Raw genomic sequence first — 15,219 nt, 5'->3', positions numbered from 1 at the left:
AGTTTGTATGTATGAAACGTATAAGCGTACATAATGCACAACTACATATATATATATATATATATATATATATATATATATGAACATTTCTGATTAGAAGGATCAGGATATCTACTGAATTTGTATACATAAAACATATGTACGTACACAGTGCGCAAGTTTGTGTATCTGAACATTTCCGATCATTAGGATTAAGACATCTACTGGCTTTGTATACATGAAACGTGATAATCTAGATCGTGAGATAAATGATCAATAGGTTGGAATTTTGTATTTGTGTAAGAGAATACTTGGTAAAGATTTGAAGGAATTGTTCGCAAGAGTTATGGAAATGTTTTGTCTACGTATATTAAGTTAACGTTAGAACAATCGATTCATAGTATATATCGAAACACGTACGTTGTACTATACGTAATGAAAATGTATAGGTGGGTAAATGTAATTATATTTCCATTTCAGTAACAGTCAACATTAATTTTGTCACCAGTATTTGCATGTTTTTAGCAGTTATACAATTAAATGCAACCCGTCATTTTAACGAGCTTGGTAGTGAATTAACGGAGAATTACGTGCGTTGGTTTTCAGAATTCTCTGATGTCAAAAGAATTGTAGCGAGCTGGCTAGGGATAGAAAAATTTCTACGAAGTCTGGATCCCATTTGTAGAATCGTTTATAGAATAACGATAGAATCAAATAACGACAACTACACTGCTCAAAATAATTAGAGAGTTGTCTTCACCTCGGTATTTCACCTCGCTACTTGTATACAGAAGCCTGTCTTCCTTTTTAATTATTGCCTTGAAGACGATCTTCGTTGCATAATTATACAAATAACGTGTCAATTTATCGAGTCTATAAAACTTCCTCGTTTGTGTTTGCTTGGTTGGATCAATAGAACCATTCATAATAACGAATCTTTAATTGGTTTGAATAGACAAAATCAATTGAAGCAGTGAGAGAAGCAGCGAATCGAATAAGGAGAAGAAAAATGTTTGATATAATTATATGCAATTAACGAAATCGTTAATTATAATACGAATATACGAGTCCTTTATAATCCTCGGGTTCACGATCAGAGAAGAATTCTAAACACGTGTTTTTGATAATCTTCTAATGATTTTACTGAATTAACTTCAATTTCAACTTATGAACAGAGATTTATAGGAACATGCAGACGCTTCCAATACGACGAAGCCAATTTCCTGGCTAGAAACGAATACACGTTCGTTGCTCCACCCGCCTCTTGCTTTTTTGCTGTTTTTATCGTGTTACAATTTCGCGAATCACAGGAAAATGTATGGTGAGATCGAAAGTTACGACATAAATTAAATATAAGCGGAAAATTGCGACAGGACATTTTATGCGAGAACAAACGTGCGTTTAACGTGAAAACGTGTTCTCGTTCTTATTAACATCCGTCGATGTTTCTAATGTAATGAGATACGAAGGAATATCGATTTTGCGAAATCTCTGTTGCATCCTAATTACGACGAGAATCGACCTCGAGCTTGAATTCGTACATCGTTATTGTAATAATTTCATCGTTTAATACCGATAATAAATACGCAACGAAAATTAATTAATCGAATAGTCTAAAGCGCTTTGAATTTGCATGTAATACCAAGTTTCCAATTTGCAGCTCTGGTTAAACGAATTTCGCGGAGGTCAAATGGTCCTCTGCGTCCTGTCCGATTAAATTTAAGCCTTTCTACTAGCCAGGCGCATTCGCCTCTTTTAAGTCTGATTTATTATGCATCGTTCCACTGACTCACTCGCTTCTATCGAAATTCTTCGAAGGATCAATTTATATGCCTAGCCTGAAATCAACACGTTAACGCTTTATTGACCGTTCAGTGCACGTTTTACGTATATTTTATACACGTTCGAATATGTCTTCGACTTAATTGTATTTTTATATTTAACAGTACTTGTTTGTGAATTCTAATCAATTCAATGTACAGGCGCAAAATTTCATCAATTTTATCGAAGGGAATTTTCAGGAATTTCCGCGATATCGATGTGTGATTTCGTCGAAAAAGAAACTGAGAAATCTCCATAGAAAATAGAGAAGAGAATTTCATCGAACGAAAAAGGCCAGTTCGAATCTTTCGAGATTCCAGTTTTTGTAGGTTTTCTGGGAATTTTTATCAATTTGGCTAGCATAGATACGGAACGTAATAAAAGTACAAAGGCCAAGCTAAAAAGATTTATTTCATGTTTATAAAATTGCTAACGAAACTGTGCGCCTTTAGGAAATTCAATGAACTGTATAAAGAACTGGAATTTAAAAAGTATACAGAATATACGAAATACAACGTTGGTAAATAATATTTAGAGGAAATAAATCTCTATTAACGTATGATTTAATTTATATGATATAATAAATAAACAGTGGAATTAATTTTAACGAACATTTCTTCGAAATAATTTTTCACTTTCGTAAACGGGAAAGGAAGAGAAAAAGAGAATTATCGTCTGCTTGAATATTTATAGTTCAAAGACATATTATACATATTTTCGTTTTTATCTCGCGCAACTCGGTAAACATAGCGTAAAATTATAAGCCAATGTTCAATGAGTCAACTCGTAAACAACCCGCAATAAGCCAATGTTTAATAAATCAACTCGCAATGGTAATGCGTCCATTTGGAAATTAACTGGTTCGTTACCGGAATAAAATACCTATTATTGTTTCCTAATGCGATGAAAAGTCTGATTCGATTGCAGCCGCGATTCGAGCTCGCCGAAAATGGTGACGCATGATATTAGCGTTCAAAAATTCCGTCTCCTCGTGTACGTGAGCAAATATTATTATCGTACACGAATCTTAAAATGGATGAAAGACTATAGATCCTGGTTCGATCTTCTATAACTAGAATTTCGTTTACTTTATTACGTTCTATCTGTTTAACTTCGTTTTGTAGTTAGTCTACTTTCGCTCTCAATGTCTCAAATATAAGTAACTTTCAAATATGTACCTCGCATGTAAGGCTCGTCAAATTATAAATTTAATCTATTCTTAAATTCTACGCTATAGAACAAGAATAATGAACGTTTCTCTATTTATATGCACATCACTGTAATTATATCCCTAACGCCGAATCCATCATCATCGAATATCCGATAATAAAAACAAACGTTACCCCGTATATATTCATTTATTCAATCTGCAACGGAAGGTTTATTACTTGGCAGCTACGTTTCGACAATTTGCAAGCTGATACACAATGAAACGTATCGATTCCAATAACGATCCGATATCAAATGCAAAATAGCATTATGGATTGTTGAGAACACAACTGTCCGCTTTCTATCCGATATTCGGTATATTGGCCGACGGATATGTATCGATGTCGATGCAACGCATCGTTACGAACCGGTTTCATTAATTAATATCATCGTTAATAGACCAATAAATCGATACGTTCGATGGTGAAACGAACAGACGGCTCGAGCACGCCTACGAGTCTCTTCCATTATTTCGTTGCTTCGTTACTCTGATGCACTGTCGGAGTGGCAAGCTTAGAGGACCCTTCAACCGATGTCACTTATCGTTTCTGTTGTTTTTCTCGTTTCCCTGCTCTCCTTCTCATTTTTCTATTGTTTTATTGCGGATATGTGTGTGTATATATATGTATTGTTTTATTTGATTTGATTTTAAGTGTGTTTTTATTGTTTCGATATCGGTAGAGGGAAATACATAACCGTAGAGTAAATAGATGGAGAAGGATATTTTTATTAAATTAGTTCTCAAAACACTTTTGGAAAATGAAACATCGTTCTGAGATTGATTAGAGTCCGAGAATTGTTGCGTGACTCGTAAAACTGTTCTACGCGGTATTAATTCTTCCATGCTCGAGTACTTTAACGATTTATTAACTAATTAGACGAATCTACAAAAATAACGTTACGTACGTTTTAGCTCTGTAACCTCTTCGATTCTAATTAAATTCTCGTACATTAATACTTGACTGGATTCTGAAACAGCTTCGAGATCGCACACTCCAATCGCTCCTGCTGGTTCAGTTGAAATAAATAAATAAAACCAAGCGACGTTTGGTACAGTACACGACTGTGCCAATGCGAGAGTGCGAATAAAAGATTGCACGTGTCGCGCTATTTCCAACGTTACGAATGATAATATCAGTTTTCTATTTTTGCGATAGTTTGCATTTGCACGATATAGCATAGACTTTGGTATTTTTCTCCTTCTTCTCCATTTTATTCCACTGAATATGAATATTTTTGAACGTCGTTGAATATATTAAACTTTTCACGGTGTAACATGAAAAGAAAGACATTAAAATATAGCGCACCGTAAATTTCACATCTTAAGTATCATCAGTATTTATAATACGTGTATTTATTGTTTATAAAGAAAGAAACTACGAACGATATTAGAATTTTTGCTTTTGTAAATGCATACAGAAAATTACAGTTATGGAGAGTTAAATACACGTTATTCAGCAATTAAAGCTACAAATTACTGTACTAATTAGAATAAATTTTCGAATTATACAGCTAAGAGATTGGATTTAATAAACGAACGAAATAAATGAAAAAATTTAAATAACTGAAAAATTTTAAAAATTCTCTCCGCTAATTATTTTTACCCTCATCTCCTACGTGTTTTATATGCTCCCGTTGAATATTTAAAAATGTCGAGTTTGTTCTGGATGAACCCTGCAGCTTGAAATGCCTGCCTCCTGTCCTTCCTTTCCCAAGCTTCTCCAACTAATAATAGGTTCGACTACGTAATTTTATCACCTTCAACCGTTGGGCAACTTTTCCAGGATGAAGTAACCCTTTGAACACGCCGGTTTTTATTGAAGAAAACAACTTTCCGTGTAGTACGTGTAGCGCGTTTTAAAATAACAGTGGAAGCGAGATTGGGACACCGCGATGGAGCGCGCTGACGAAAAGGGGGATGAAATCGGCGATTAATAATTCAACGAACAAGCAAAAAATAAATCTTAATCGCGATAAAATTGTCGCGCCGAAAATAACCGCGGGAATTTATACATCTGGATCGATAGAAAGCAATTTTTATACAATTAAATTACTTCGGAATTTAAACAATTCGACATCACATGCGCCTATATCGTTTCAACGATCGATATGAGACACAAAGAAAATCAATTTTATATAAATTAAGTAGAATAGACACCCCTTTTTTAGTTCCTCCCGTGGGATCCAAATCCCTTTTTGGCTTATTAACGATGATTGATTAATGTAACGCACACGTTTGGAACGTTACGTCGATGTTAGAAATAAGATAAATCAGTAAATTGAGGAACAGAATTTTTTTAACGAGTCTCTAGTTCCAACAAAAGTTTTCTTTTTCATTTTTCAAAGATTTTTTTACATATTTGAGGGCTCTGCGTATTTTTCATGTTTTGATACAATTGAAATGTCCTGCGCCCTTCGCAACGCTTTAGAAACAGGCTAATTCATTTGCGTTAAACGTTCGAACGAATAAAAGAACGGTGTTTATCAAACATTTAAACTCGATATTACAGTAGCAACAGAGAAAACAAGGTTTAATTTAAAATGAAAATGCAGTTGGTTAAGGGTGAAGGTGGATTAAAACGGTTGAAAATAAAAGAGAGTTCTACTGTATTTCATTAAAATGTTCGCCTTAAAAAACCTGCAATATAAGCATAAAATATCCGACAGCTTATAAATCTATCAGCATGCAATTATACGCGTAACCAACATGCATACATTCATGCTTAAACCAAAGACAAACACGGCTCGATAACCAATCCAATCGAATCAACTTTTCAACCACTCAACCCGCCTATCAGTTTCAATACGATTTTCATTGAATCTGTCGGTTATATCCCGGAAACGTGGCCGTCAACTTATCGAATTAATTCCCACGAAATAAATTACCTCGATCTATTCGCTTCGGTTCAACTTTCATTTCCGAGTGCCGAGCCGTGTCGTCGAACAACCAAACTAAATGACTGCTACTCGCGCGCCAGCCAAATCACCCTCCCATCTACAGCAACAGCTTAACACTTTCGTTTCTAAATTACATAGACACGCGTACAAGGCACGAACATTCGTTCGTAACTTTTACGTGACTCATTTCCCATGGCAAATAAACGATTTGTACAAAGATTTTGATATCTAGAAATTTACGAGCAACGAACGCGAGATTAGCGTAGAACCTGATCTATCGACAGAAGAATATGAATTAGCCTGTCATTCGAATCGTTCGCTGTTAAAAAATATCGGATTCCAGGAAAATTACCGGCAAAACGCTTTCAAATCGATTTCTTTCATCAGCGTTGGAACGTTTCAAGCGGCTTTTATTAATTACCTGGCGTTAATCTTCACCCCCGATCCTCGATTGGTCTCTTTTATAATCGCGATAAAGAGGCACCGAGTTGCTGGCTATACTCCGCAACGTCGTACGACGAAACTCCTCGGCCGTTTCTACACGAGGCGCATTAATCATAATACGTCGCTTATTAAACGAACCGTCCCGTTTGCCGCGACGCGGCAACGAGGTCAACCCCGACTCACACCGGAACACAGCCCTGACCGACCCTCGGTTAATTTCGAGCCAAGCCGAGCGTGCGTGCGTGTGCGCGCGCGTGTCATGTCCGGTATATTACGTTCCGTGTGCACACCGGTTACAATTAAGTCGGTCTAGAAACGTTGCGCGGCTAACAGACCCGCAGATGGTGCAATTTTTCAAGTTTTATCGAATATGGAAAATTCGGAGCAATTTGCTTCCCGCAGACTTCTGTTTAACGTTTTGTTTTCCCCTCAGATGCTTCCTTTTCATAACAAAGGAATAATCTACGATTTTTGTATCACTACGAGAAGACGTATTTTTAATGAGAAAATACATCAAAAGTAGGTTTCGTAGAATTTAATTATCTACGCACGATGATCCAGACGAAGAGACGTACGAATTTTCCGGTGGCGTTTTTCAAAATTTCACAGATATATTTGTTGGTAGAAAAATATGACATTAACACGACGTTGCACGCGTGAACGAGAATAACGGGATTTTAGTAATTTAACGAGATTTAAAAGCTTTCAATGGTACAAAAGCGACGGAAATATTAAAAGCTTCGAAAGCTTGAAACACGAAGTTCGAAGACTTTAACGCGATTTTTAATGGTTAGCAACTTTTGAAGAATTGAGTTTGAAAAGCTTCGAGGAAGATTTGAAAAGTGAGGGCTTTCGGTTCGAAGGTTCGAAGATCTTCATGGGCTTGGTTGATCTAAAACGTTTGAAAGATTGAACGTTTTCAACGATTCCAAAAATTTGCAAAATTGCAAGACCATGAAACATTCAGAAGCTCTGAAAACTTTAGAGGACGTGGAAAATTTGATAAGCCTGAAGCGTTTGAAGGATTCGCGGAGCTTAAACGTTGCAAAGATAAAATATTCACCCGATATAAAATTTTCTAAATTAAAATTTCTTAACGATACGAACGAAATTTAAGCATTCGAAAATTGTCATAAGACTAAAATACCTTTTTTACATATGTATTGCGCGTGATAATATTATTGACTTTTTAAATGTTTCGATTTAAATTAAACTGGGATTCGGGTTAAACTGAAATTATCGGTTTTTTAAATTTCGTATTTATATATAACACTTTCAAAATACTTTAACATCGATCTCCGATATCGTTTTCAACCAAAATCATTGCGTCCACGAACAACTAAAATCCTTTCTTTGCTTTTGCCAATATTTCCAGAAAATGTGAAGAAAATCTCATTTACAATCACGTCACAATCGCTTCTCACTTGCTCGATACGAAATATGTAAGCACTTTACAGGCGGCTCACGATTCGCGTTTCCGCTTCTTCTCGCGTTCCTTTCCATGAAAACAACGTTTTTCAGCTTTTTCGAACTCGTCAGAAAAAAGAACGATGTCTCGAGACTCACTGTCCAGCGTCGACATTCTTCCGATGTTCGACCAAGATGGAAAATAAAATTGAATTATGCATCGCTCCGTTCAAATAGAGAAATACCTTATCGAAGGGAAAAAGAGTCTCGCACGCAAATAATTCAGCATCAGCTGGCACCGATTTGAAAATTCTTGCGATTGATACTCGACGACGGGACGTTTCCTTTCAAAGAAGATTCCATTCTTTTTCCCAAAAATATCTTCTGCAACACCGTTAAGAAGATATTTTATTGTGCTTTATATCTTTGGAAGAATCCATTTCTTATTCTGCGCTTTCTTACAAGATATAATTTCGATACAATTTACGAGTGTGTTCAAGATTTCAATGATCGAATTTCCCAAAAATACGAAAAAAATATTTCATCTTTCATTTAACTTCCAACGATGTTACGACGATTCGAAAGACGATTTTCTCTGATATTTCGAGATCTACTTGACCAGTTGGTTCGAAATTTTGTGCGCACCTTCAGCAGGTGTATTCACATTTTTACTTATTTTACTATCCGCTATTTAAGGTAACAGAGATTGGTTGAAAAATTCATACGAAATGTTCGACAAATTGATTCTCGATACTTTATTTACAAAAAGGAAAGTAATTATGTGATATTGTATAACGAGGAAATTGGTTTTCGAAAGATAAATTATTCATTGAGGTTTGTAGATTCACTGGTCGATGAAAATTCTACTATTTGAAAGATGGAAAAGTAAATCTAGCTGCTTCCGTTATTTTTTTCAGAGCACGAGGATATTTTTAGAAATAAAGCTTTACGTGAATCGAAACGGTAGATATCTCTTTGAAATTTCATGAATATTCCAACTCTTTCGGATGGAATTTCACAAATTCTACGTCTCTATTAACATTTTCTATCTAGTAAAAGTACAAATAGGTATAAATTATCGGACAATTGATAACGAAAGAAATACGTCATAGTCTAAAGTAGTATCCCGGCACGATATAGTAATTCTATCTCTGTCATCCCGCGTCATGAATCTACAAAATTAATTAATTCCCAACAATTAATTCCCGCAGAGTTAACGATCACGTTTCCATTCCACAAGACTAAACTCTAAGCTGATATTAGTTTTCTTCGTCAGTCTGTATCTTTCCATTTTCTCAACGTTATTTCTAATTTTTCCCATCGTTCGAAACGCCTGCTCTCCATGACAAGGATACGAAATTCGTTATCTTAGCAATCCGTCAGCAGAGAACACTCGCGATAATTCAAATCCTATGCAACCGGATAGTAATCGACTGGGAAATGAAAAGCAAAGGCTGAATCAGCAGGACGACCTCGGCTTAAAATTAATTACGCGAGATTCGCTTGCTATAACCGGGATCCTATCCGACTGCAGGATATCAGCCTTCTCGGGCCTCGTAATGCCTTTACACGTGCACGGCCTTAGAATTAGGAAGTCTACAGGATCTCTCGTTCATCTGTTCCACTTTCTCCGTGAGAAGGAATTCGATAATTCTTCGACGCGCGGAAACTTTCGAAAATTCTCCGATTGTTGATAGTCGACATCGTGTGTAAACGCTTGTACGTGGTTTGTTAGCATAGATAATGGCTGAACCGTAACAGATAAGAGAAATTGTAAGAACAGATATCTTGTAAATGGCGTTGCAACTCCATGATATGGTTTGCATGTATTGTACTTTCATCGACGATGGATTTGTGCGTGCATATTAGCATTTGAAATTTTAGAAGAAATTGATCAGGGGAAAATGGCTTGAATGCGTAAGAGATATTTCTTGAAAGGAAGAATAGAAAAATACGACGATACACTTTATGAAATATTAGTTAAAAATATGAAATCTTTTTGTACAAGAAACATAGACTTTAGAAACGATATATTGGAAACGTATATGATTAATACGTTGATATTAAAGATTTATTTGATCATAAGAATGAAGAATATGAAATTCGTAATGACTACTACGAATTACGTAAATTATTGCCAAGTATTTGTATTTCATCATAATGTTGAATCGATCGATTTATAGGATTAATGTTACCACACGTAACGAACAAATACACTCCGATGTCGATAAATTATTCAATATTTTCCGAAATATCAGCAACATGCACATACATTATGCACACGTATGCATATGGGATTTAGTAACTACCTAATTTCTCTCGTATAAATCGATTTATCCTTACAATTATGGCAGTTTGTTTTCAGTCGCTACTGTGTGGTAGTTTGATTTCCTTGTAATTTTGTAATTAAAAATACACTTTGTCAAAAAGAAGCAAGTTTCCGGATTCCTTTAAACGGCAGTATATATTTCTCTCGTATAAATCGATTTATCCTTACAATTATGGCAGTTTGTTTTCAGTCGCTACTGTGTGGTAGTTTGACTTCCTCGTAATTTTGTAATTAAAAATACACTTTGTCAAAAAGAAGCAAGTTTCCGGATTCCTTTAAACGGCAGTATATATTTCTCTCGTATAAATCGATTTATCCTTACAATTATGGCAGTTTGTTTTCAGTCGCTACTGTGTGGTAGTTTGATTTCCTCGTAATTTTGTAATTAAAAATACACTTTGTCAAAAAGAAGCAAGTTTCCGGGTTCTTTTAAACGGCAGTATATATTTAGAAAAAATAAGAACAGTGTCACAGGTGTTACAAAAGTAACAAGTTGTATATGGTATCGGACTAAAAAGCGTGTTTGTTCTTGGGGAAATTAGCACACCATAAATTCACGTTATATTTCCGTGTTGCGACCATTCGGACGCTTTATTTGCCGAGCGTTTACATAAAGGCGATAAACGGATCGATTCTCGTAAATCAATGAGGGACGTCGAGCTGTAGAAGCGGTGGCCGGTAATGGTTGTACGGGACTATCTTGCCGTTTTAGAAAGCTCGTTTTTTCCCCTATCGTTTTTCTCCGCGAACGACATTTTTACGATCCCTAAATCCAGCCTGAGACCTGAGAGAATTAATCGGCGATTGTGCCAGTATTCGGTATCCTTGAGAGCTAGATCGATTCCGCCCCCTAAGCTAAGCTACGGCTCTCAGACTTTTCTCGGTCGCACTGCACCAGCAAACTTTCACTCCAGATTATCGAATATCCCTCTAACAATCATTTTTACCTATAGACGATGAAATTTTCTTGGAAACTTAACAATTAGGGAAAGTTTGTCGTTAAAGCGTTTCAAATGTTTATCTACGTATATAGAATTTATGAACACAGATCTAAGGCTATTTAATTCGTGTTGACGATCATAATCTTAGTTGAGTTAAAAGATCTATGAAATTTGTATTGAAAATTTTGCAGAAAAATGATTATAGTTCGATCGATGTTGATCGACTTCTCAACGTTGTTTGACTCTGCCAGAATTATCAGACAAATGACACATACTTTAACTCTTGTAACTTGCAGAAGGAGAAACTGTAGCAAAGCTACTTTGTCTCTGGTTTTCATGATTTTTGGATATGCCGTAGAGATCAACGTTTTTCGAACAACGTTCTCCTACATGTACGTGTAACAAGGATTGACAAATCTAACACAAACACAATACAGCGACGATATTCATTTTTAACTGAGCTATAACACACATTTCGTACAGCCTGGTATATGCGTTTGTGCACAGCGCTTAAAGCTCGTCCAGCTCTCGTTTATTATTACTATAAACAAAAGATAGCCGGTCGACGAACAATACGTTCGGTTACACGTGGATACGGGAAAAAGTTGTTCGAAAAAACGTTCATCCCTGCAACATATCCAAAAATCATGGAAATCGGAAAGGAAGTAGCTTTTCTACAGTTTCAGCATAAAAAAAAAGAAGAAAGACAATGGTAATAGAAATTAAATAAACAGCAAACGTATCGATAGCAGGTTCCAACAATAAACCGAGAAAAATATCTGTAGAATTGGAAAGTAATCTGAAAGAATTTCCCAAGTGGCCTTGTCTTATTTTTATATTATTTCGCATCGTGTGACACAGCATCCGTTCAAAACGAATAGGATTTACCAACAACCTATAGCTCAAGACAGAGGAATCACGAACGTTCAATTTTCAACGGGCCAGTTCGACCATAACGTTTGTCGGATTTGTCGAGGCAATATCGCGCGATGAAAAGGGATTTCTCTTTCCCTGGGAAGACGATGGAGAAGCGACAGAGGCAAAAGAGACCGACGAATCGAGGCTATTCGACGCTCGAACAGCCTTTGATGTGACCCCGTAATCGCTTTGAACTTTCCACCGTGTCTCGACGCGTTAATATTTGTCAGCAATTTCTTTTTTCCTTCTCGATTATGCTCGAACACGATTACCGGCTAGTATCGATGATAGACCGTTCAAATCATCGAGTCGGACACTTATTACGCGATCGTCTGAAACGAGAAAGCAATCGCGATGGAAGGGATTAAATAATATAGAAAAAGACGTGAATTGTAAAGTTCTTATTAAGCGGGTTGAACGATCTTGTAAACATACGTAGCTGACGATAATGACAGGAGCAAAGATATCGTTAGTCGAGAGCTTCATATCGTTTAAATCCTTGAAATCTTTAATATCAGTATATTTCGTTTTAATAAATTTTTGCGTAGAAAAGAAAGAGAACTTCTTTGAGGTAACTTTGAAAACTATCAAGTGTCTTATTGATAATCTACATTGATCGATTGATTGACATCAGTAAAACTGCTGTTAACGTGTTATTCGATTAAAGCACACGGACACAAGAGAATAGAAAAGTGTCAAGGATTCGTAAAAGACGAATGCTGCTTTTCTTAAAACCTTAAGAAAGATTGATAAAAGAATTGTATATTTAAAGGCAATTAATCAGCATGTAGATCCCAAATGCTAAAATGACTATATTTCTTTCAATAAGCAGCGTACTAATTGAATTGGCGAAATTTACGAAGATTTACATTCGGTAATAAATTTTAATACCGAATACAGAATTTTAATGTCGCTCCTCGAATGCAAATTCTTATTTCTTATATTCTTGCTTTTCTTCTTCTTGAGGTAGCAGCAATGCACGTGAAAGTATGATTGCTCCTACTACCATTGCTCATAAATAATAATTCGCTAAATGTCAGTTCTTTTTCTTTTCAGGGCTTCTTTAGAAGAAGCATTCAAAAGCAAATAGAATACAGGTGCCTGAAGGACGGCAATTGTTTGGTCATCAGAATAAGTCGGAATCGCTGCCAATACTGCAGATTCAAGAAGTGCCTAGCTGTCGGCATGTCCAGGGATTGTAAGTAATCGCTTGCGTAAGCACTTTTCGTTAACTCACTACAATACCGATAGGATATCGTAGAAAAGGAATCTTTGAAACGTTTTAAAAGATATAATTCCATTCTTTCGATCATATTTTTCGTACCAAATTTTATACAATTATATCCTTTTCATGTCTCCATAGCAATTATTATACTTGTTTGTTTTTTTACGCGCGGAAACGTATCGATAAAGATGCACGATCAACGATAACATACGGCGGTAAGTATAATAACTGGCGGCAAAACACGATCTCGGTGAAACGATTGTCGATGAAATGATTATCGGTGATTCGAAGGTAACCCTACTGAAATAGCCATTCATGAGCCAATTATAATCTCTTTTCTTTAATAAAAATAAATTACTATCCCTTTCAAACGATTCTCTTTTGCCTAAGTAATAACTTTTAATTACTTGAGCTGGTTAAATATGTCAATGATGGGAAATGTCCAAGCTCTCTAGTTCCTTTGCCGCAAAAGTTGCTCGAATTTATTTGCAACTTAGCGCGACTCTTTATATGCCCAGTGGCAATAGCTAGCGTGTCTTTCAGTTTCCGGAAATTCCGGCATCCGTCGAGTAGCGAGAGAGAGTAAAGCAAACTGAAACGAAGTTGCGTACATAATTAAACGTCAAAGTTCCATCGTGCAATATGCGGTGGTGTATAATAGGAAACCGTCGGAGCTTTCCGAGCTAGCATTGTCGGCGAAATCGTAATAAGCCTCTGCTAGTCTTGTGATCCGCTTAAGAAGCGGATGTAACCGGGGTAAAGCTGGCCCGAAAGCTCTGCACCCTCTGTTGTTCGGAGTAATTCTCTCGAGTACCGTATAAAATACTAATCTTTCGTAAATACGTTCATTTTCGAGACAGGATGCTAGGATGAGCAGTGTAGCGTGCGTAGGACGTCGAAATATTATTAGATCGGTACATACGCTTATAGCTTTTTTCACATAAAGCTGCAACTATACGCACAGTTACCTCGAGCGATATATTTATCTTCGAAATAATTTACATCTAATTCTGTACACTCTCTGCTTCGTAATTTCATTACAGTAGATTCCACGAAACGTCATATTAATCGACGTAAATTTCCTATAATTCTACATTTCTATAATCTCGTCATAATGACTTCTTCCAAGGATCATGTATTTCATCGAAATAATTTTCATGTAATTCTGTAGACTTCCCTCTGTAATCTCGTTTTATTAGTTTCTTCCGAACGTCGTATTAAATGGCAGCGACTTTCACGTAATACTATGGTTATTTTAGACTACGTTCTAAAAAAAAAAAACCCACCAACTTTAAGACTGGACAAAACGTTTGCATTTTAAAACCGCCACCAAACCGTCAGAATCAATGGATCGCTTCTTAAAACCGTTGTCTTTAAGGATCGACGACGACAGTATTTTTAAGTCGGTATTTTTAAGAATGAACGATTAGATTGGGAAATTGCTCTTCGAATAACTAAAGTAAATATCGTTCTCTCGATTTCAGCCGTTAGATACGGCAGGGTGCCGAAACGTTCGAGGGAACGCGGCCCCGAAGACACAGTACCGACCACCACGTCAACGACCACTACCACCGGAGTGCAACAACTCACGTCCCCTGCTGGTGCTAACAATAACAATAATAACACCAACAACAATAACAACAACACCAGCAGCCAAAACAATAACAACAACAGCCAAGCACAGAACACTATACCGTGTGTGCCGCCAGCTGCTGTGGTAGAGGCAGATCAGTCAGACGCGGACGTGAAACAGTTGGCGGTTTACGACGTGATACTTCAAGTTTCTCAGGCGCATCACGCTCACTGTGGCTTCACCGAGGAATCAACGAGGGGCATCGTCCGGAAACCGATGATAATACCGGTGAGTTCGCTCGAAAATTCAGAGTGAAGTTACAGAAGCATGGATACATTAGTAGCGGATACGACGAAGGAGCTCGATCGCTGTTGTAACTTTGTTGATTAAACAATAGGAAGCAAAATTATGAAGATTCTTCTACGTAAAAATAAGAAGGTTAATTGTTATGATTTTTTACATAATACGTACTATG

The 15,219-nt window shown here is 36.5% G+C and overlaps 1 protein-coding gene across 3 annotated transcripts in view; it reads left to right on the top strand.

Moving 5' to 3' along the window:
- Eip78C (Ecdysone-induced protein 78C) overlaps window positions 1–15,219 on the top strand; it is a 141,821-nt gene that overhangs the window by 116,012 nt on the left and 10,590 nt on the right. For all 3 annotated transcript variants that reach the window (XM_069131210.1, XM_069131209.1, XM_069131206.1), the window contains 2 exons: window positions 13,003–13,144; window positions 14,656–15,032. In XM_069131210.1, coding sequence (XP_068987311.1) covers window positions 13,003–13,144; window positions 14,656–15,032 — 519 coding nt within the window. The remainder of the gene's footprint in view (window positions 1–13,002; window positions 13,145–14,655; window positions 15,033–15,219) is intronic.

This window comes from Bombus flavifrons, chromosome 2 (genome assembly GCF_040668555.2).
Source record: "Bombus flavifrons isolate JBK064 chromosome 2, iyBomFlav1_principal, whole genome shotgun sequence".
NCBI lineage: Eukaryota > Metazoa > Arthropoda > Insecta > Hymenoptera > Apidae > Bombus > Bombus flavifrons.
This window is presented reverse-complemented; position numbering and strand designations above follow the sequence as displayed.